The following is a 24453-nucleotide window of genomic DNA, read 5'->3' on the forward strand; positions in this document are numbered from 1 at the left end:
GTGAGGCTATGAAACTGTCCCTGAAGTTTGAGTTCACACCAGTACTCACATCAAGAAATCTGCCAGACAGTGTTCAACTCAACTGAAGAAGCGTAGGTAAGATTCTAGATGCTTTAATCCACAAAAATCTTGTAAATACTTCGTACAGCAGGTGAAAAAAGATGATGATTTGCAGAGAGCTGAACAGACTCAAAATGGAGAATCAATTAAACTGAAGAAGAAGGGAGGTGCTAATAAGAAGAGGGGAGGAGCTACTAAGAAGGGGTACAGGGAGATAGAAAGGACAAACTACCAAAGGCAACACAGTAAAACAGTGTAACATGACACTCCCCATCTGAAATCTTTAGATTTCACAACAATCATCAAATATTAAATTGCAATGTTCTACAACTTGGAAAACAAGAAAATAAACATGCACAATAAACAACAATGTTAACAACTAAGTCAAAACTTGACTGAAAGTCTAGAGGTTATAGTCCACAACTTGAACTGGTAAACTATAGTTAAGTTACAATCAACCCATCTTTGTATTGGGGAAGCGGTGACATGCCATCTCGTTCTCCAATCCACCAATGACATGGTTGTAGTTTACGGAGGTAAGCTCCCCACCATGAGCTGAGAAGGGTGTCCATGTCTTACGTCATGTGGCTTCTTCTCTTTGAAGAAGAAGCACCAGCTCGTTGATTGGACGGAAGAAAACTCGCGTTGAGCCTCCTTTGGTCACTTTGACCTGCACTTTCCGAATCTTCCCATCATCACTAGGGACAACTGAAGTGATGAGACCCATAGGCCATTAATTCCGATGGGCTTCTTTATCCTTTAGAAAGACGAGGTCCCCAACCTGGAGATTAGGTTTTGGAGTCTGCCATTTGTGACGACTCTGAAGCATGTGGAGGTATTCTGTCTTCCAGCGGTGCCAGAACACATTGGACAGATGTTGAACCTGTTTCCATTGGTGTCTGTATATGGTACTGTGGTCAAAGGTACCTGGAGGGGTAGCAGCAGTTCCGATTTTTTGGGTAAGGAGAGTTGCTGGGGTTAGGATGACTGGAGAATCAGGGTCGGAAGATACTGGGACAATTGGCCTTGCATTAATTATAGCAGACACTTCAGTAAGAAAGGTGACCAATGTCTCATGGGTGAGCATTGGTGACTTGTGGTCCATCAACATAGAGTCCAGGATTCTGCGTGCAATCCCAATCATGCCTTCCCAGGAACCTCCCATGTGGGATGAATGTGGAGGGTTAAACACCCAAGTGCATCCATTGTTGGACAAGAACTTGTCAAGTTGCAGTTCCCTGCAGGCTCCGATGAAGTTGGTGCCGCAGTCGGACCTCAATTGCTTGGCAGGTCCACGAATGGAGAAGAATCGTCGGAGGGCGTTGATAAAGCATGATGAATCCATAGATTCAATAACTTCAATGTGTACTGCCCTGATGCTGAGACAGGTGAACAGCACAGCCCAACGTTTGCTGTTTGCAGCTCCACCACGGGTTTTACGAGTAACAACTGACCACGGGCCAAAGACATCCACCCCAACATAAGTAAAAGGTGGATCAGTACTTAGACGGTCTGAAGGAAGGTTTGCCATTTGCTGCTGTTGGTGTCTTCCTCTTAACTTGTGACACTTGACACATTTATGGAGCACAGAGGATATGCATCTCTTCATTCCAATGATCCATAAACCAGCTGACCTGATAGCACCTTCAGTAAACTGTCTGCCTTGGTGCTGTACTTTCTCGTGATGATGTCGGATCAGCAGAGTAGCAATATGATGTCTACCTGGAATGATGACAGGGTTCTGCTCCTTGTTGCACAAGTCAGATTTCTGTATGCGGCCACCCACTCTCAGTAATTTGTCCTGACCGATTACTGGGTTTAGTTTGTAAAGTGCACTGTTCTTGGACAGATTGGTGTCCTTTGAGATGCTGTCTAACTCCTGTAGATACACCTCTTCTTGGATGCAACGGATGATAAGTCGCTCAGCATGTTCAATATCCGCAGCTGTAGGGTGTTCCTTACACATATGCCAGCCTTGACACGCTGTCGATTTGTCCTTTGCAAAGCACTGCGCGATGTGGAAAAGTCGGGCAACTGCTCGTACAACAGAAGACCAAGAGGAAAAACGCTCAAAGCTATCGGACTTCAGCTTTGCCTTTGAGGTTGCAGAGGTGTAGAGTGTGGAAGTCTTCTGTCTGATTTCCTTGTCAGACTCGGGATCCACTAGATCATAGACAGCATCAGTAGAAGTCAAGGTGGGATCTTCATACAGGAACGCTGGAGGTGACAACCACATGTGGTCTAGAAGGTGTGCCGTTGGTGCAGGCCTTGTACCACAGTCTGCTGGGTTATGTTCACTAGAGATGTAATTCCACTGATTAGGAGTAGAGAAGCTTCGTATACATTCTACACGGTTGCTGACGTACACATAGAATTGTTTTGTCTGGTTATAAATATAACCAAGCACAACTCTGCTATCAGTGTAGAATGTAAATGAATCAATGGCAATGTCCATTTCATCCCTTAGTACTTCTGCAATTTCGACTGCTAGCACAGCTGCACAAAGTTCAAGCCTAGGAACGGAGTGTGCAGGTTTTGGGGTTAGTTTGGCCTTACCCAGAATAAATCCACAGTGTTGCTTATTGTTGGCTCCCAATATCTTCAGGTAGGCCACTGCAGCTATAGCTTCCACTGAAGCATCAGAGAAGATGTGTATTTCTTTCCTGACAGCAGCTGAAAGGGAGCTGGGGATGTAACAACGTGGAACCTGGAGTTGCTCTAATACTTCCAGAGACCTTCTCCATTTTTCCCCCCTTTGTTCCTTCTCAGCAGGCAGTGGGGTGTCCCAATCCATGTTCTCAGTGGTAAGCTGTCTTAGCAGTAGCTTGCCTTGAATGGTAATGGGGGCGATGAAACCAAGAGGATCATAAATGCTGTTGACAACAGATAAAACTCCTCGCTTGGTAAAGGGTTTGTCACAGCCTGACACCTGAAATGTAAATGTGTCTTCTTTGATGTTCCACAGCAATCCTAGGCTGCGTTGCATAGGAGGAACATCAGAACTGAGATCAAGATTCTTCAAGTTCACAGCATGATCATCAGATGGAAAGGCTTTCATTACCTCCTGACTATTGGAGATGATCTTGTGAAGTCTGAGGTTTGCTACAGACAACATTTCTTTTGTTCTGGTTAGGAGATCAATCACCTCTTCACTTGTAGGTAATGACTTAAGCGCATCATCTACGTAGAAATGCCTCTCAACAAATTGACAAGCATCAGACCCATACTCCATCTCTCCTTCATGAGCTGTCCTTCTCAGCCCATAGATCGCTACAGCGGGAGACGGGCTATTGCCAAAGACATGCACCTTCATCCGGTAATCTATGACCTGGTTGTTGACATCGTTGTCCTTGTGCCATAGAAACCTGAGATAGTTTCTGTCATCTTCCCTAACGATGAAGCAATGGAACATTTGCTCGATGTCGGCTATCACTGCAACAGGTTCTTGTCTGAAGCGAATTAAGACTCCTATGAGGCTGTTGTTTAGGTTAGGACCAGTGAGGAGCAGGTTGTTGAGAGATACTCCTTCGTACTGAGCGATAGAATCGAACACAACCCTGATTTGGTCAGGTTTGCGAGGGTGATACACGCCAAATGATGGAAGGTACCAGCACTCTTCTCCTTCCTTTAGTGGTGGTGCAGGTTCTGCATGATCTCTTTCAAATATCTTCTGCATGAAACCTACGAAGTGCTTCTCCATCTCCGGTTTCCTCTTCAGAGTACATGTTAGAGAGGAAAATCTACCAGTTGCTTGCTGCAGATTGTTTGGTAGTTTTGTTTTCGGTGAGCGGAAGGGTAAAGGCGCTACCCAGCTGTTGGAATCATCTTGAATGAATTCCTTGTCCATGAGTTTGAGAAACTCTTTATCTTCTCTTGCAGGTGCCAGCTTGTTGTCATCACTGGTTGTATTAAACACTGTTAATCCAAGAGTGTCATCACTGGGCAGGAAAGTGTTTGCGTTATCTTGGTGGTTAGGCAGCCACTTACTGTTGCTTAGCTTCTCTTTCACTCTGTAGTGATGTGGACATGGCTGAAAATAAGTGCTGCGACCATTTGGCAAGATGTGACTTAAATGATGAAACTTTGGTAGGCCTTTTCATCCTGTCTATACAGACGTTGCCTATGATAACCCATCCCAAATCAAGGCACTGCGCAAATGGTGCGTCATGCGGTCCATTAATTTGCTGGCGTATCTTGTGTACTCTGAGAATGTCTCTACCCAGCAGAAGAAGAATCTTTGCGTTTTTGTCAAGGGCTGGTATTTCATTGGCTATAGCCCTTAGATGAGGGTGATGGAAGGCTGCTTCTGGTGTGGGTATCTCGTCTCTGTTGGATGGTATCTGGTTGCACTCAACAAGTGTGGGCAAAGGTATCTCCAGATTGCCCTTGAGAGAAGCGACTATGAGTCCACTAGCTCTTCTTCCAGAAACCTCTGATATGCCACTACATGTGCCCAAGGTATATGGATAGGCATCCCCATTTAGGTTAAACAGATCAAAGAGTTCTGACCTTGCAAGTGATCGGTTGCTCTGGTCGTCCAAGATGGTGTATACCTTCACAGTCTTTTCTGGCTGACCCTTGGGGTATACATTGACTAGGCAAATTCTTGCACAGGACTTGTCACAAAGGTCTTCTCCGCAGACTTCTGTACATGAAGAAGATACTGCAGTAGTATTTGTGCTTTGATCTGTGTTCTCCCCGCCTTGCCTTGTTGGGGAAGAGGAACCCTTAGGTGGCATAGCACTAGGTTGGGATGGATGAAGAGCTTGTATGTGGTCCTCACTGTCACACTCTATGCACTTAGTAGTGATTTTACAGTCTTTAGCGACATGTTCTGTAGAAGCGCAACATTTGAAACACACCCCAAATCTCTTCAGAAGTTCCTTGCGTTCTTGGAGGGGTTTCTTCCTGAAGCCGATGCACTTCTTGAGAGGATGTGGCTTCTTGTGAATAGGACACATGCGATTAGGGTTTTCAATTTTTTCACCTTGGTTGTTCTTGCAGCTGCTTTCTCCTGGAACTGACATAGGTGGAGGATGAATGCCAGTCTTTTTTACTGACACTGGACCTCTGCGGTCTCTGTAGTTAGACTGTGGGCTGTCATACTTAGTAGAGAGCAAACCAGGACTGCTGTGTTCACCATAGGAGAAGCTTGGGTCATTCTTGGATTCTGCAATGTTCCTGATAAACTCACAGAAGTAAGAAAATGGAGGAAAAGAGACTTGATTCTCTCTTTTGTATTTTGATCCAACTGTAGTCCACTTTTCCTGAATATTGTATGGCAGCTTGGAAACTATTGGGTTAATCCCCCGAGAAGTGTCCAGGTAACTGAGGCCAGGTAGGTGAGTGTCGGATTTCGCCAGCTGGAGCTCCAAGAGCAGATCACTGAGTTCTTGGAATTTCTGATTGTCTTTAGCTGATATTTTCGGAAAACCTTGCAACCGTTTGAACAGAGCATTCTCTATAGCTTCAGGACTGCCATATGTTTTCTCCAGTCTATCCCAAGCAGCTGTGAGGCCTGCTGCTGGATTGTTGATGTGGACAGATCTAAGTCTTTTTGCCCATTCTGAAGACTGTGGGCCAAGCCACCGGATCAGCAAGTCTAGTTCTTCAGTTGCAGTAATGCCGAGGTCACTAGTTGTGGATCTGAAGGCACATTTCCAGCCTCTGTAGTTCTCAGGTTGGTCATCATATCTTGTTAGTCCAGTCTTAGTAAGCTCACGACGAATCATGAATCTTGCAAACTCTGACATGTCTGTTCTCTCTGATTTTATAAAGGGAATAGCTTGCTGAGTAGTGCTGATCACGTTGTTTGTGGGGTTCTGGCTAACATACATTGGTTGAAAAGGGGCTGCACAGGCATTCAACCTAGGAGCAGACTTAAAGTCCATAGTTCTAGCCATATCTGGGCTTGGAGCTGTGTGGTTGGAAGTCTGAAGGTTTGTTAGCATGGTTGCTTGCACGTGGGTATCTGTGTGTTGAACTTGCTGAGGTGCAGGGCCTTGAGGAACAATGCTGGATGAGACATCTTGATGATGGGCAGGCAGGGCATTGTACTGACCTTGGATGCAGGGTGCTGCTGAAGAATCTGTGCCCTGATGCTCTGGAGAAATGTCCTTGCTGTTAGGAACATTAGTAGCAGACCGAGATTCACAGTTTTGGCTTAGGACGTAGTCTCTGGTGCGCTTGAGTGGATCCTCTGTATCCATTTCACTCAAACTGAGGGCGTCTCTTTCACTCCCGCTAATAGCTTGTTCCAATACCTTTAACCTTGCCATGGCCGAAGCATGCTCACATTGCTTCTCTAGAGCTTCAACCTCTGCTTTCTGTTGTGCAGCACGTGCTGCTTCAGCTGCGGCTGCAGCTGCTGCATTTGCTTCCATTTCCACTTTCTTTTGTGCAAAGGCCGCCTGTATTTTGGTAACTTCTGCTTCTGCACGCACTTTTATAAGTTGCTCACTAAGTGTAGAAGATTTAGAGGATCGTGACTTAGATGTGCGTTTTGAACGTCTGGTAGACTCTGACATATGAGATGAAGTTTCCTGAAGTTGTGCAATTTTTGCCTCTGTCTTTGACTTAGTTTCATGTACTAAGCGCTCTCGTTCTGAATTTAGATGTTGGAAGCTTTGCAATTCCTCTAAAGAGTCCTCTGTGTTAAGTCTTTTCAGAGTATCTTCATACTGTTCACTTTTAGTTTGATAATGTCCATACAAAGCACAAAGCTGATCCAGAGCTCCCTCTAGTGGTGACACACTGTGTGCAAGCAGACCAATGGCAGACATATGACTGCAATTTTTGCCATGTTTTTAGGAGTTCAGAGGAAAGTTCATGCTTTAAACTTTCAAGATTCTCTCTAACCTTCCAAGTAGGCTTAGCAGAGCGTTTGTCCTTCTCACAGGGCTGCAGACTGGCATCCATGCTAGCTTGTGGTTCGGAGTACCCTTCAGCCATGATGCAACAACAGACAGGATAGGTGAATGCTGAAGTGAGGTGGCTGGCTTGCCAGAAGCTTCTATGGTGAGAGAGTCTGAGCTGTAGCTTCTAATAAACACACAGTAGATTCCCTCAGACACTGCAGTTAATCTCTGAAGCTGCTGAACTGTCTTTACAGCTGTATCTTGCAGTCTTTATGCATCTTTTTTCACTATTCTGACTCAATAACTTGACTGTAAGTGTGAGGCTATGAAACTGTCCCTGAAGTTTGAGTTCACACCAGTACTCACATCAAGAAATCTGCCAGACAGTGTTCAACTCAACTGAAGAAGCGTAGGTAAGATTCTAGATGCTTTAATCCACAAAAATCTTGTAAATACTTCGTACAGCAGGTGAAAAAAGATGATGATTTGCAGAGAGCTGAACAGACTCAAAATGGAGAATCAATTAAACTGAAGAAGAAGGGAGGTGCTAATAAGAAGAGGGGAGGAGCTACTAAGAAGGGGTACAGGGAGATAGAAAGGACAAACTACCAAAGGCAACACAGTAAAACAGTGTAACATGACAATTAACACAAAAATGTATGTAGTCCGTACTAACGTCTGTGGTATGATTTAAGTTAATCTTTCTACATCAAGTTCTAAGTAAGTTAAAGTATTTCATGGAATAGTAAAATGTTTTACTTTCAGCATCTGACAGATGTTCTATGTTTTATAGTGAATAAAATATGGGTATTTGAGATTTGCTAATCAAATTATATTAGTTTTTTTTACAACTTTTTTGGAATTGGGGGTGTACATAACAATTGTAATCAGTTTTATTGCTGCAGCTCTGGTTCAGTGGTCTTTTTTTATAATTTATTTTAATGCTGTTGTCCTGCACTCTGTCATGTACACTTGCTGTTTCTGAATAGAAACAAACACACACGCACACCGAGCAACAACAGCCAAGGTGTTGGCCGTTGGTTCTGAGTACAGATGGCACTTGAGGATTTGAAAGCGAATGAAATGTAGTGTGAAATTCAGCGAGCTGGCAAACTCTGGTCTCAGCAGGGAGAAAAACATTTCCTGCCTCACCGCCTCGCTATTACTACATCACCTGCCAGCAAGACTGCTAACGCTTAGCCTAGCGTCTCATTAATGCTGCAATCAAGACGGATTTCCACATTTCTCACAGCAGATTAGCTAAATGGCTAACAGAGGTGACAACATTACCCGCCGGATTTACTACGCTGATTTTATTGGGTCATTACTCATCTGGTTAAGGTTATCTATTGAGGGTGTCTATTGTGTCACAGTGGGACTATTTTATTTTGCTTTATTTTCTGTATAAAATCATTTACTTTACCTCTGAGGGGCTCAAGGGTTGACCTTTTGGACCATGGAAAAGAGATGGGGCAGTTTCTGAGGCAGTGGTGGATGGCTGTTTGCCTTTAGGGGTTGAGTCATGTGTTATGTTGAAAGCTGAATTTACAGGCTAGTGAATGCTTGCCCTTTATTCTGTTATAGAAGATACAGATACAGCAGATTGAAAGTGTATAGGTTTTTGTTTCTTTGTTTTTTTCTTCATAGAATTGGGTACTATGAAAATACAGTAGGAGACAATACAATAGATAAAATACAATAATATATTCTTATATGCAGCAGTAAATAATCTGCACTCTAGTATTATGTTTTTCCTTACATTACATTACTTTTACATGACATTTATTTTTATACATTACATTGTATTCAATTATTTTGTACAAAATCAGTGTGTATAAGCTACTATTGTTTACAATATAGACTAAAGTTTTAATACTTTGTTGAAAAGAGAACCTAAAATAATATATAATATGTAATGGAACTAGGGCTAGGTACTGTTTAAAAATTTTCTATAAGGTACTTTGCATATTAGTACCATAGTACCATACCAATCAATACTTTTCGATACATTTTTCTAAATTGTAAACAAAAATACAAAAAAATGACAATTATTCTCCCACAACGTATTTATTTAACAGATCTTTATTTAACAGATCTTGTTGGAAGAAAAAGTGAGCATGTTTGTGGCGCTTTATTAATAACAAAAATCATTGCTTAAACTACAGTGCTTAAATTACAATTCTATTCTTATGCAGATTGCTTTATGCATTTTAGTTTTAAGAGTTATTTTTTAAATATATCAGATTACATTGACAAAATAAAATGTAAGCATATTAGTGGTGTGTCAATCACTTTAATAATGAATTATAATATATAATTATTTTTTAATGCTGCTAGTTCCCTGTATTTTTGAGAATGTTGTTTAGGTCAGGCAGACTAGAGCTTTTTTTTACTGTATTATAATATCTCAGAAACAGTGAGACAGTGGCTGAGATTTTAGCACAGCGGCTGTGCTGCGCTCACAATTTGAAAGATCAATGCAAACATGCTCACCAGGTTTCTGTGCATGCGCTCTGCTTGTGTTCACCAGGGCACCGTCATGGTTGTTTTTATCTCACTGTGCGCACCCACTGCAATTCATGACATCGAAAACAGGCATGACTTTTCATGTATCTTCTAGACCTTGCTCTATCAAAACTCAGAACCAGTGCCATACTGAGAATAACCCACCACCCAAATAATGGCTGCTCTGTGGTGGCCCTGTGGGGTCCTGAGCATTTGAAGAACAGTCTAAAGAGACAATCTGTTTATATGCCACATCTGTATGGGGTTTTGAATTGTGTGTGTGTGTGTAGTGCGTGGGAGTGTGTGTGTGTGTGTGTGTGTGTGTGTGTGTGGTGCGTGGTGCGTGGGATTGTGTGTGTGTATACTAGCAGTGTCAGTTTTCAGCACTCTGTTGGCCCAGCGGAGCCATGTGACTGGAGCCTCTTGTGACCCAGTTGCTGGGAAAGGCTTGACCCGGAGGGGAAGAGGAGAAGAAGCGGGCAGGAACGAGGGAGTGAGAAAGAGAAGGAGAGAGAGAAAGAGAGATGGATGTGATACAGGAAGTCAGAGACGTGGCCTGTGTGATCCCAAGGGAGGGATGGAAAGGAAGAGGGGGGGTTGGGGTGAAAATACTGAACATTTAAATGATATTCGTCCTTCTTCATCCTAGTACTATTCCTTATGCACACTAAACACCAAAAACAAACAAAAACATTTAACAGTCACAGTCAGTTTTCTCATGGTCAGAAGAGAGTATTTTTCTCTTCTTGACATTTTAGGGGACAAAAAAAAAAAAAAAAAAAGAGTTTTAAAATGATCATCTTTTAGTTTTGTCTCAGGTGAACATTGTGAATAGCCAATGGGTGAGCTCTCTCCTGCTCCAAACAGGAAGCTGCTGTTGGTCACATCCAGGCTCCCGCACTGAGCATTGCCTTTCTACTGAAAAGGAGAAGGATACTTACTTGAGAATCTCTTGTGTGGTAGACCACAAGATGGGCCGAAATGAATGGTTTTATGAAGCAATTGATCAAAATCATATTTTATAAATAAATATTATTTAAAGCCGGGGTTTCCAACCTTTAACAAATCTTAGTCTACTTAACCCCTCGTAAAACATACCACAGCCCCCAGGAATATTTTATTTGCATGATTTATTTATTTAAAACCAAATACAGCGCAACCATCAACTTGACTGGATAATCCAACATCAAAACTAATTAACAATGTTCAGCATATTTTCTAATGAGTTCGCTGATGTTAGCTACCAAGTGCTGGGTGTCGAGCAGTGGCGCAAAAAGGGGGTATGCAGCGTATGCGACGCATAGGGGCGCTTCACTAGAGGGGGTGCCAAATCGATGCCGAATCGATGCTGTAAGAGCTGTTTGTTCATGTATGATAATACACAGGGGCATCACCTGGCCTGGGCTTTCAGTAGCCCCGAATCGTTTCGCTCAGCTCAGCTGTATTATTAGTGAGGAGACAGGACACTGTCCGCTTTGAATTTCAGTAGCCCCGAATCTAAAAGAAGTTGCACCCCTGGTCTTGAGTTCTACCACATTAACGTTAGCATTAACATTAGCAAATCTACTTTCACAGAGATACACTGTTATAAGTCCTAAAGCACTGACAGAAGATTAGTCAATAAGGCTGGCCTGCTTACAAGCTCTCAGACTTGCAGCCTGAAATGTACATCTACAGCTGGAAAGTAATTGGGTAACTAGATTTTCAAACTTTGCGGGTGCTCTACAATCAGTGTACCAACCGCATTTGGCAGAGAAGCATTTTCTTTCATCAGAAAATCGAATTGATTCTCAAATGAACTGTAATTTGCCACTTAAAATCAGCAAAGCTGTCTGAAAGTTTAACATTTGAGACCCTTAAAAAACGTAATTTGTCCTTTAATTTACAAAATTGGAGTTAGCACTATGAGAAAGCCACCTTAACTCTATATAAAAAAGAAGCTAAACATGAAATAAATGGCATTGGAGTGGTCGAGTCTTGTGTTTTCATGAAGTTTTTATAATTTTAATTTTAATTCTCTTGGCCACTAATGCTTCTCTGTGTAAACTGTAGTGAACAGAAGTTTCCAGTGGTTAAATGACCCCGTTGTGTTGTCCCGTCATTGCCCTTGCACTATCTGTATTAACTTGGACACATTTTAACCATTCCTAGAGAGAAAACCATTGTCCTAAAGGTTAGAGCACACCCACACACCTACCAGAGTGCAGTTGTGGGCTGGGTTGTAGCAAATAGAGCATGGCTAATTTTCTTTTTATGCTTAACACACAAATACACTCAGTTGAGACTAAGCAGCACTGGAGTTTCACTATTACCTCCAACAAAGCTCTTCTACAGTACAGCTGATCACACTTAGGATGAAGGGTGGCACTGTTTATTTGACAGCATTTTTATACCTGAAAGTCTGGACCTTTTCCACACACACATCCTTTTTGTGATTCAACTGCTTAGTCACATACAACATTAGTACTTAGTACAATTCTCTTTGGCAGTAATAACGTCCTTCAGACATGAAACATTGACACGAGCTTGACACAAGTCTTGCAGTGGTCAACAGGCATCTTAGCCCATTCTTCATGGGCAAAGGCCTCCAGTTCTTTGACATTCTTGGACTTGCGTGTTGCAACTGCAACTTCTTTAAGTCCCACCAGAGATTTTCTATGGGATTTACGTCGGGCGATTATGATGGCCACTCCAGAATCCTCCAGCCCTTCTTCTGCAACCAAGCCATGGTAGAATTGGAGGTATGCTTGGGATCGTTGTCCCCCTGGTTTGTCTACATTGTTTTTGACATACTGGAATCGACTATTACGCTTTTTTCAGTTCACTGAAGAAACTGAGTGAACACTAAAGATATATTGGTGCTCAATGTTGTAGAGCCTAACATTTGTACATTATGGAGGATGGAGGAGAGAAACATTTTGAAAGTAGAACATGAATATTTGTACAGTTGTACAGCCACCTGTGTCTGCCAGCATTTATTGCCCATTTTAATTTTTTTCTGTCTTTTATTCTTTCATTTCTTTCTAATTCGCCATCCTGCATTGTATGCACTGCTGTGTGTTCAGAAACGATGGTCGTCAGTGATCAGCGATTGTTGCAGCTCAACAGATGTGCATGCCTGTCTGAATGCGGAGTGTGTGTTGCGTAACAGAGCAGTATTGGAGCGCAGCCAGGAGTTATGATTGGACAACCTGATCATCACATAATGGCATGTTATGGGAATGGAGCGGTAGTTATCTGCTGTCAACAGGATGGTTTTTTTTTCTTTTTTTTTTCTCATTTAGCACTGCCTACTGTCTGACCCTGCAGATCAGTTCCAAATTACTGCATGCCCTTATCGGCAAACCGGTGGACAAAACTGATTATAGATAATGGCCCTACAACACTGATTTATACCCAGTCCAGTCAGAACATTCTGAACAGCTTGTAGTTTTATAATTAATTCTATAATTTGACTGTAGTCCTTCTGTTTCTCTGCATAGTTTGCGATAACGACATGGTGGTGGGTGTTTGTGTTGTGCTGGTATTAGTGGATCATATACAGCAGTGCTGCTGGAGCTTTTAAACACTGTGTGACTGTTTTTTTTTTTTTAACACTGACATTGAGTGACTGTAGACTATGTGCACGTAATGCAGAAGCAATTTCTTTTTACCTGCAACAATAAACAGTTATAACAAGAGGCATACACTGCACATTTCCCTAATGGGCATTAATGTGCACTAGGGCTGCACGATATTGGAAAAATTTGACCTCGCATTGTATTTTGTATTTTTCGGCGATGTTTATCACAATATTAGTGTATATTTATAAATAAAGCTAGCAAGATAAATTAGAGGAGTGTGATTTAGAAAATTCTCCCAGCAGAAATATAGGCATTTTTTTATTTTCATAAATTAGATATGTAGAGTTTTATAGCACTCAAACAATAATGTTAGACCTAGACTGTAAAACACACCCAAAGTATTGCAGAATTATTATTAAAAAAGCTTGCAACAAATTACTCACTGCGAAATTATAATCTCTATCATGTAGTCCAATATTTTAATGATCATTTTCTGCTTTACAAGCTTGTCATGCTACAGCAACTGTGACAGAAAGGAGTCTGTTCTGTGTGTGTGGGACTTGTGTGTGTGATGGGGCAGACTTCTCTTCTCCAAATGGCTTCGCTGGTTGTCCGTTACCAATCTTTACAGCCAAACTAAATAAATTAAAATTATTGGATATTAATAATAGGATATTAACATTTTCTTGTAACCCTGTTCTGTTGTGCTGGCACTGTTAACGCTATTGGCTGTGAGGAGGAAAAAGAATGGAGCTGTAAAGTGGGCAGTGTTTGTGTGCAGTATCATGACTGGCATGACGTATTCCCCTGAGGGAGCCAGCGGTGGCCACTGTAGCCAGTGCATTGCCATGAGATTGGTGTAAGAGCTGTGTCTACTGTTCCTGTCAGTGCAATTGGGCAGTGACTGGGGTGAAGGTCCCTGGAGCAGGAAATGAGCCGTCAGAGCACCATCATGCTTCGGTCTCTTTCTCCACCAACCAGCTCAATCCAGAGTGTTCAGTTCATTTCTGTTACACTAGACCCTCTGCTCTGAGCTCCCCAGGCCTGGCTTTTATTTCCATTTTTCAATTTTTATAATTATTCCTGTCCTGCTGTATCTAGGGCAGGGGTGTCCAAACTACGGCCCGCGGGCCATTTACGGCCCGTTTCCTTTTTTGGAGCGGCCCGAGAGGTATTTTAGAAATAGAATGAAAGTTGGCCCGGTGTTAAGCAGGTTTTTATAATGTGAGATTCAAAGTTTGAACGCTAGGTGTCAGAAACGGGCCAAAGAGTCGGAGAGGGTGCGCATTTCTAGCGCAGAAAAACGGGCCAAAGAGTCTAAAAGCGGAGAGATTGCGCATTTCTAGCGCAGAAAAACGGGCAAAAGAGTCTAAAAGCAGAGAGAGTGCGCATTTCTAGCGCAGTAAAACGGGCCAAAGAGTCTAAAAGCGCAGAGAGTGAGCATTTCTAGCGCAGAAAAACGGGCCAAAGAGTCTAAAAGCGCAGAGAGTGAGCATTTCTAGCGCAGAAAAACGGGGCGAAAGAGTCTAAAAGCGGAGAGGGTGCGCATTTCTAGTGCAGAAAAACGAGCCAAAAAGTCTACAAGTTGCCATAATTAAGGAGTTTTATATTAAGAGACATCATGAAATTAAACATCAATTTAAAAAAATCTTAGTTTACACAACACTCTCAAAGATAAAGACAGTTAGTCAAGTAAAATGGTAAATGAAATAATCAGGAAACTGTATTATTTAAAGTGTTATATATTTTATTATTTGTTTTATTACAGAGTGCGGCCCGTGACTTCAAATATATTTCTCCTTCTGGCCCCCAACAAAAAAAGTTTGGACACCCCTGATCTAGGGCTACACCCTGATCATATAGGACACTCTGTAGCTCTATAATTAAGGTTTCTCTGCATGCTGCTGGAGTTTTTAAACACTGTATTGTCACTCACTGTTTACTCTATTAGACATCGTATCTCTCACTTTTATGTTTTCTTGCACATGCACGCCCTCTCTCTCTCATATTTTTGCGTTCTTTATAGTTCTCTCTTGTTCTTGAACTCTTTCTCATGCTCTCTATCTCTTATTCAGTGTCTGTATAAACACCATGGCTGTTGAATAATTGACAGTATTTAAGATAAGTGGAAAACCAGTAGAGACGAATGGTGGTGGTGGGCGAGCGAAGCTGCATGGTCTTGGTGTGGAGTTCTGGCCTAAGCGCACTGTGATATGTGACTGTGGACGTATGTGGGATCTGTTGTTTCTCCGTCACAAACAGATTATCTCCAGCCTGGATGCTGTGTAGCTTAGATTTCACCCATTGACCAGTTATTAGCTGAGCTACTGGCAGTTCCAGATGCTGAGCAACATCTGTCTTCCACAAGACAGATGTTTTGTATTGAACTTAACAGCTGAACAATCTATGCAGGTTCTCTGGTTCTTCTCTTTCACTTTAGGTCCCGTCCACACATATCTGGGTTTTAGCAAGCCAATAAGTAGATAAGTAGTAGTGCTGTAACAATACATCGATCTGTATCGATGCCTCGATACAAACTATGAGCGATACGATGCATCGATTTGACGTAAAAACATAGATGCAAGTGCCCCCTAGCCGTTCTGACAATGTATATTAGAATGCTTAAACGCATCAAATATTCTAAACACACCGACCAACTAACCAACTCATATTCTTTAGTACTACTTTAACTACCTGCATGCAAATTTACAACCATCTACATGAAACCAGTTGCCAGAAATCTCCAACTGAAAACAGCCTGTTTTTTCACATTATTTACATGGGGAACACGCCTCCCCAACAAAATAGCCTTATAAAATATTATTAGTATGAAAAATAACATCAGATTATATTATAGAAAATTCACTTACTATCACAGCATCCACAATACAGCACTGAACCGCAGATAAAATATCCATAAAGTCCTTTATTCTCCTGCTCACTGCTCCTCACAAACTCGCTTAGTTTCAGCGCAACCACAACGTAATAATCTCAAGCTCCTAGCAACCACACAATGTAATGTTTTCACGTGAAGTTGTACGCGAATACAAAGATAAGGATGTCCTCTTTTCTGATTCTGTGGTTTTTATTGGTCCACAAACCACTATTTTTCTTGAGTGATCGTCTTTTGAACCAATAACGTGGGCGCTGGATCAATCTAATCCAATCAAATCAGGTCATAGCCTTTCTCCAGGGTCACAAAAGTGATTGACACCTATTTCAACTAGGGTTGCAACGGTATGAGATTTTCACGGTATGATAACCGTCTCAGAAAATACCGCGGTATCACGGTATCACAGTTTGTTAAAGAAATCACAACAAAGGTTTTTTTGTTCAATTAACTATTTATTGTAGAAACCTGGAACAATTATAATTTTAATGTCTCCTTAAAAAAAAAAAACAAGCTGGACACCATCAGGTGAAGGAAACCAGGTTTTCCACTACTCTTAAGGGCATTAAGAGTGTATATATATATATAAAAAATAAATAAATAAATAAATAAATATATATATACACACACACACACGTTACACACATTACATGTCCTCTGAGAAGTAAAGATCCTGTATTTAAAATATTCAGTACAATTATTTAAGTTTAAATGATTTAATATCTGATAAACTGAGCCTGGGTCAGTGTCTGATCAACAACTGTTGTAAACGTTCGTTTTACTGCCGAGTTGGTATATAACCAGATACTGCAGAAAGAGGGGATTTATTTCTGACATGATCCTCACAATAGAGATTTCTATTTTAAGGCTTTCACACAGAGTCTGGTGGGGGGTTGGGGGGTGGGGCATGCCTAACCGCTGTCAGCAAAATCCCTCTGCTGAACAAAGGTGCGCCTACAGCGCGCATACGGGTGATTTTGTGTGTTTGTCATTTCAAATATTAATATTACTCTGAAATAGACTTACATTCATTTATTTTATCACAAACAAACAAAAATATTACAAACTGTTGTATAGTGACAGATTTACTTGTGTATCTTTATATTAGATTAGGGGTGCTCTGGAGAGGTTTTGAATGCTTTGGAGAGGAATTATTTTTTACTGTTTATGATTATACATCATAAAGCTTGGTTTTCCTTTCCACAACTCTGACCAAAAAGGACTGACAACCCTGAGAACAGAGCTTTACAAATCTGTAACATGGAGAGTTTTTTCTGTGGATGAAAGCCCAAAAGGCTATATGCTAATATTAGAGTTAACCACCGCTCTTGCTCTTGTTTCAGAGTGACTCCATGAAAGATGTCAGAAGAGGTGATTGTCATCGCCAAGTGGGATTACACAGCACAGCAGGACCAGGAACTTGACATCAGGAAGAATGAGCGTCTGTGGCTGCTGGACGATTCCAAAACGTGGTGGAGGGTCCGGAATGCATCCAACAGAACCGGATACGTCCCCTCCAACTACGTAGAACGCAAGAACAGCCTGAAGAAAGGCTCTCTGGTGAAGAACCTTAAGGACACTCTGGGTAAGCTCTTTAAACTGGGTTGATCTTTTGTCAGGTCATGCTTTAATGATTCATGAAATTTCCCTGTAAAATAATTATTGTTCAGCATCTTGTTTACAAACAAGGAATACCTGTTGTTTGTAAATAGCTGAGCTTTGAAAAAGACTGCCCCCACTCCCCCGCTGGCCTGCACCCACACTGCGTTTAAACAATCCGTGCCTAGACATCCTTACGCCCTGCGTAAAGCTGTCCGATGGGTCAGGCGGTGTTCCAGGCTACAAAACATTAGGTTGGCTACATGGTTTAAGCCCGATTATTTTATCGACAGCATTATACCACAGGAATTTATTATTTTTATCTGATGAGCTGCCAAATTTACAGATTTACGAGCGCACCCCGCACCTTCAGATACTGCATGCGCAGTTATTTCAGCTTGTCACAACACTGTTCAATGGATCTTTAGTATCTACAAGCTACAGAGGTTGGACAATGAAACTGAAACACCTGGTTTTAGACCACAATAATTTATTGTCCTGATGGACAGTTCTGGTGGAAACAGGAGAGTTGAGGTGCACATTGAATTCTGACGTGATTTGGGCAGCCCTGGTTTTATGTTTTTTGGATACAATCCGGGTTAGCACCCGAACATCACTTTCAGACAGCTTCCTCTTGCGTCCACAGTTAATCCTGTTGGATGTGGTTGGTCCTTGTTGGTGGAATGCTGACATTACCCTGGATACCGTGGCTCTTGATGCATCACAAAGACTTGCTGTATTGATCACAGATGCGCCAGCAAGACATGCACCAGCAGTTTGTCTTATTTTGAACCATAAGTCCACCATATTGTTGTGTGCATTGCAATATTTTGAGCAAAACTGTGCTCTTACCCTGCTAATTGAACCTTCACACTCTGCTCTTACTGGTGCAATGTGCAATTAATGAAGATTGACCACCAGGCTGCTCCAATTTAGCCATTAAACCTCCCACACTAAAATGACGGGTGTTTCAGTTTCATTGTCCAACCCCTGTAGACATGGTATTCATGAATTTGACTAAATATATCAGTGATGTTGTGTGTTGTTTCCAGCTGTTGCTATATGCTCTTATCCTGTTCTGTGCTTGGGCACAGAAAGAGCTCACACTGCAAGCGTACCATGCTAGTGTGGGTACACATAAATAAAAGGATAATAGTAAAAGTAAAGTAAAATGTTAAGAACAATAAGAAATGATAAAATGAATAATAGAACTAAGAACATAAGAATGAAAATATAAACATTAGAATAAAAAAGGAATAATAATAAATTAAAATAAATAAAACATTTTTGTAATAAAAAGATAAACTAATAAACTCATTCAAAACACTCACAGGCTTTCTGATGGTGATTAGAAACTCAAAATTTTAAATGATTCTGTGATCCCCGCGAGCTGCGATAGATGGTAGCCTTGGGGGGACCTTGATCAAAGGCATGCAGTATGTTTGGCCTAATTTAATTTAATATGTAATGAAGCTGAATGAGTTTCTCAGCTTGTTTAATCATGCAGCTTATCGGCCGGCTGATCGATCAGCTGTGTCATTGGCTGTAGGTGAGAACATCTCTAGACAGGTAGGTCGGAGCTCTGGATTAACTGCATATTTTCCGTGATTTTAGTTTGTGTGCAGATTGAAAATAGCATCATTCTGCATCCTGTTTGAGTGGGTTTGTATGAAGGTCTCTGGCTAATGAATAATCAAATGCTATGCTTCTGTGGAGCTTAGAAGCTGACATACATATTTATATCAGAATGTTCCATGGTTAAAGTAATTATATACAGTATTTACTTACATAACCTTATGCAACTTGTGAGATGGTGAAATTTGCTGTTAAAAAAAAAATTGTAAAATTTTCATATAAAAAATCTGATCCATAAGGATTTTGGATTAAAAAAAAATGAGTTTATTGAATTAAAATGTGTTTCTGAGGCACCTGCTACAGTACATCTGGTATATATATATATATATATATTGGAATTTATGGATATGAATGGATCTAAATGTTCTTTTATAAAAAAAAAATAATAATTTTAAGTTTCACTATTATACCAAGTTCAAAATACAAATACAAAACTTGAATGAATTACACCATTAAATATTTTCAAAATATCACAATATCCAAATATTTATATTTTCTGACATTTCGTACATTTACTGTACATTTGACATTGAAGATGCCAATACAATACTGTTTCTCCTTGTGAGAACTGCTTGACCTGGGATGGCTGATCAATAAACCATGACCCTCTGTTGATGAGCATCTGTGGATCTGAGGTTTGTAGCTGTACCATGAAGGGTTTAATGAGTCTTGGACTGAACATATTAATGGAGGAATACCTGTATCCACATAGTCACAGGTGAAGTTCACACAGCGACTAAAGGTCTGATCTTTTTGGTCACATGATGCAAATGTGTGGCAGTGTGAACAACAAATAAACACACTGAATCTGATATTTTCTGTTTTTGATGTGTATATAGATCTGATATACATCTGATTTATGGCAACGCCTTTGAGATCAGTCACATCAAAATTTAATCAAAAATTAATTTAACTTAAATATCAAGACCTACTACAAAAGACTGAGGAGAGGGGTTCAGTGGTGGAATAGTAAATATTAGGACTGATGTATCTGTTCAGTGTTTCTAAAAAAAAAATGGCTATATGTGGCCACATGAGGGAGCTGCTGCACCATAAAATAAATCATGAACCCTGCCTAAATGAGTGGGTGTTGCTAAATAATGTGTTATTTTTACAGTGATCTGTAACACATAATCTATAATAAGCTGAAGACAATGGAACTGCATAATAGCTCCTGCGATGCTAGAAAAGATGAAACTGAAACTTCACGTGAAGCACTACCCTTTTAGAGCATAAGCTTCAGTTTAGGAGCAAGACCTGTTCAGATCAGTCCCTGATATAGATCACAAATGGGCAACTTGTTACCTGCTGTGTGAGCATAACTCTAGACTGCTTCTTCTGCTATTTTTTGTTCTGTGCTTTGGAAGAATAATGTGATGCTGAGTTCTAAACCAAGAATTTAGCCCCAAATGACTTTGCTATGGCTGGAACAGAGACATCTTTAGTAGCACCCACATTCTTCTTCTTCACTCTGCCAGCTCTCTACAGGATCCCATAATGCCTCGCCGGGGGTGGCATCCTATTCCCCATCGATCACTGTATTGATCCCCATTAAATGCGGTAAAATGTGGACCTGCTGCAAGATCCTCGCAAAGATCGTTCAGCCTTTTATAGCACTGTTATTTACTGTGTTAATCCTAAATAGCCTGTTTGCTTTTGAGACCAGAAACCATGTCTCTGCATCCTGTCCAGGCAAGTAAGAAAATATTTACATTATAGTATCACAATATTATATTTTGCAATACTGTTGATTTTAAAAGTTATTTAAAAATTATTCTTTTTTTTTATTATTAGTTTAGATGTAAAGATTTCAGAATTCAGAACTGGTTCCCACTAGATAGGAATGTAGTTAAATACCACTGTTCTGATTGGATAAAAAGTCATGTTTTCTTTTACTCAAATTGTATAAATGTGATTGTTTTTATGTGATAGTTTTGCTCAAATATGATTCAAGCAATTGCGATGTATAACCTCTGATATGTATCATTTAGCCAGTACACAGCACAATTCTTGATTTGCTCAAAAATCTATTTGAAAATGGCTAAAAAAACAATTAGTTGTTTGGACAGTTAAAAGGAAAAAGAGTAAATAATTTACATTTAGCATTTTTTAAAGAAATGGCAGTGGCCATTTTTTTACGATAAAAGATACAAGCTGTACAGGGCTAGGATTATAGAGTTAACTGAGCTGTCTTAGCATTTATTTACTCGCTGCCTTTCTCTGTGAATTTAGTGGCACCATTGAGGTAAGTTTATGACTAAAATTGCAGTGCTAAAGAAAATCTATGATTAGAATAGCAGTACTAAAGTAATGTGAGTAAACTCTTACTGTGTATCTAAGCAAGCACTACATTAGCTTTACTGGGGTAAATGTATTGTGCTTTTGTTTTTGGAAAAGCAAGTCAAAAATACATTTAGTATTTTATTTAAAGCTGGAATAAAGTTTACCTGAAATTGTATTCAGAATTCAACCTTTGGCCAACAACTATTTTCAGTTTTATTGCTGCAGCTCTCATACAAATGCATTTTGAAAAAAAATACATAAATATTTTCTAAACAACAGTTACTTACTGAGACTGATTATTTTATTATTTGTAATACTACTACTACTACTACTAATAATAATAATAATAATAATAACGTAGCAAAACATTCATCACATTTTTCATGATTTACTGCATCACGATATGTACTACACAATTTGGCACATTCCTAATCCAGATTATTAAATACTTGTCTAATGTGGCACATGGATCTGTAGAGCTGGATTGGTCTGATGTTTTGTAAACTGGTTTTGGTGCTGATCTTCTGGAGCTGCTGGAGAACAGGAAGATGACATTCTTGATGATGACTCATATTCAGCTGCAGTTTATCGTGAGAACAGTTTTTATGGAAAATACTGACCTCTCTGCCACCACACGGCTGGATCTTCGTTTTTTTTTTCTTCGACCGTTTTTTTTTTCATGTTGCTTTATGAGCACAGATCTATTGTTTTGAGATTTAAAAAAAAAGGTAGTGATTGGCTGACCTGCATTTTTTTTTTCAGTTTTGATCCAATAACGCTATGCAAGTGCCTATTTATTTATATATTTATTTATTTACTTACTTATGTATTTAACATAATTATTCTTATTATTATGATTATTGTTGGTGGCGCTTTGCTTAAGATCACAATGAGGCTGAAACTGATTAGGAGAGCAAAACCACAAATATACTGAATTTAAATATATTCCAAAGCATTTTATTTGAGAGCTTGTACCTGGTCTATAATTGCTCCAACAGGCTGCAAAATCTGTGGCTGATCTTTAAGTTTAATCCTAAATTAAGCAGCTTCTCTGTTATCCCTTAGACTTAAGGTTGTCTGCTGGAGTCTAGTGTGTTTCTGGAAAGCACGAGTGTGTAAGTCTGCTGCCTGATCTTCATGTCATGCTACTCTCGACTGAAAACAGTGCAGGTGCTTGATTAAAAGTTAATGTGATGGAAGTGTATTCCCACGCCTCAGCATGATTTACAGACTAAAACAAACCAGCGGCCATGTGTTACTACCTTACACAGTTACTGACTGCAGCAGTCCTGGTGCTTTTTGACGTGATTTCTCTGCATGTGCTTAAATAAAATGATTTATACATGGACTTCTACTCCTTAGCATACTGGCTTTACTTACATTCCTTTGTGGCTTTTCAGCATTTCTACTCTATAATATCTCAAAAGAAACAGCATTTCACTCATATCTACAGCTAGTGCTCTTTGGCTTGATCCATTTTCTTAAAAAAAAAATCCACAAATTTTGTACGTAAGAGTGTCCGCCTCAGGCCATGTGATATTGGGACACAGCTCCCCTGTTTCTGACTGTGTCATTACACCAAAAAAACTTTAAATGTAATCATTTATTAAATAAATGGGGAAAAAAAATGGGGCCTGCACATTATATCGTTTCAGTATTGCCATAATATCTGAAGGCCTGTTATCAAATACCAAACAGTTTTTCATTTATTTTGCCAATTATTCTTTTATTCCATTAATTCAAAAGTTTTTTTGACATTGATTTTTGTCTGTTGCTATATGTAGTTGTGTAAGTAGGTGAAATGCATTGTGTTATACAATAACATCAGTTATCATAAAATTCTTTTTTTTTTTTTATTCAAACAAAATGAGTTTTTGTAACTGAACCACGGAATTATCCTTAAATTAATAAACATTGAATACAATTAAAATTAAATAAATTCAGGAGATAAATGGTTACATCCAGACCCAGACAACGACAGAACATTTAACTGATTTGAGCCAGATTAATTCAGTTAGAGGGTCTAAAGGTTCATTTTGACAGTTTAAATACATTTTCAATCAGTTGTCCGATCCTTTTTTTTTTTTTTTTTTTTTATGATCAGTGTGCTGACTTTAACGCGCGATCATGCTGCTGCTCCATCAGCAGCCAGAGTCTGAGAGTGTACAGTAGGTCATGCTCTCTCTGGGTGATAGGTGGCGCTCTTTTCCCTCATCAAGCTCATTGTGATGCTGGCTGTTATATGCGTCTGTTAGCTGATGTATTAGAGCTGGGGTTTGTTGTTTTCTAATAAGGAAATATAGTAGCACACAGGTATGATCCGGATCGGATATAGTCAGGGTTTCTATAACAGGGATTCTTAACCTAAGGTTCACGAAAGTAAAGCTAATTAAGGCCGTTGTCTTGGGGAGGAAGGTCAAATAATCTGTCAATCATGGCAACATAAGAGATGGGAAGGTCTCTTGAAACTGAATCACTGATTGGTCTGGCCACTAACACAGTGCTGAAATAGAGGTCAACACTTTCTGACAGAATTTTGGATTGTACTGTTGGGTTCAAATGGCATTGGAAAATTCCTTTTGAAATAAACAATTCATTGTAAATCAGGACTTTACAGTTGTGTTCAAAATAATAGTGTGTTTAAAAACATTAGTTAAGCAGAAAATATTTATAGTAGTTTTTATTTCCATGCATTGGGAACATCGCATACTGTTTTCCAAATCAAAACATGAAGAAATGTATGTAATTTTAACTAATTTACAGAAAAAAAGAAAAAAAAATTGTGTTAAAAAAAAGAAAAATAGCAGTGTCTGTATGTGTCTTTACAAACTTTTTTTTTTTTTTTTTTTTTTTTAGGATTTACCATTCCTGTGAATCACTAACCTAATATGTAGTTGAATAACCACCGTTTTTTAAAACTGCTTTACATCTGTGTAGCATAGAGTCAACCAACTTTTGGCACCTGTCAACTGGTATTCCCCACAATTCATTTGCATTTCTTGGTTTTGCTTCAGAAAAGGCATCTTTGATGTCACCTCACAAGTTTTCTATCGGATTAAGG

The 24453-nt window shown here is 39.9% G+C and overlaps 1 protein-coding gene across 2 annotated transcripts in view; it reads left to right on the forward strand.

Annotated features, from left to right (window-relative positions):
• The window catches only part of nck2b (NCK adaptor protein 2b), a 62271-nt gene that overhangs the window by 31273 nt on the left and 6545 nt on the right, over nucleotides 1–24453 (forward strand). For both annotated transcript variants that reach the window (XM_007238011.4, XM_049479419.1), the window contains exon 2: nucleotides 17219–17460. In XM_007238011.4, the coding sequence (XP_007238073.3) occupies nucleotides 17235–17460 (226 nt within the window). In that variant the 5' untranslated portion in view covers nucleotides 17219–17234. The remainder of the gene's footprint in view (nucleotides 1–17218; nucleotides 17461–24453) is intronic.

This window comes from Astyanax mexicanus, chromosome 5 (assembly GCF_023375975.1).
Source record: "Astyanax mexicanus isolate ESR-SI-001 chromosome 5, AstMex3_surface, whole genome shotgun sequence".
In the NCBI taxonomy this organism is placed as follows: domain Eukaryota; kingdom Metazoa; phylum Chordata; class Actinopteri; order Characiformes; family Acestrorhamphidae; genus Astyanax; species Astyanax mexicanus.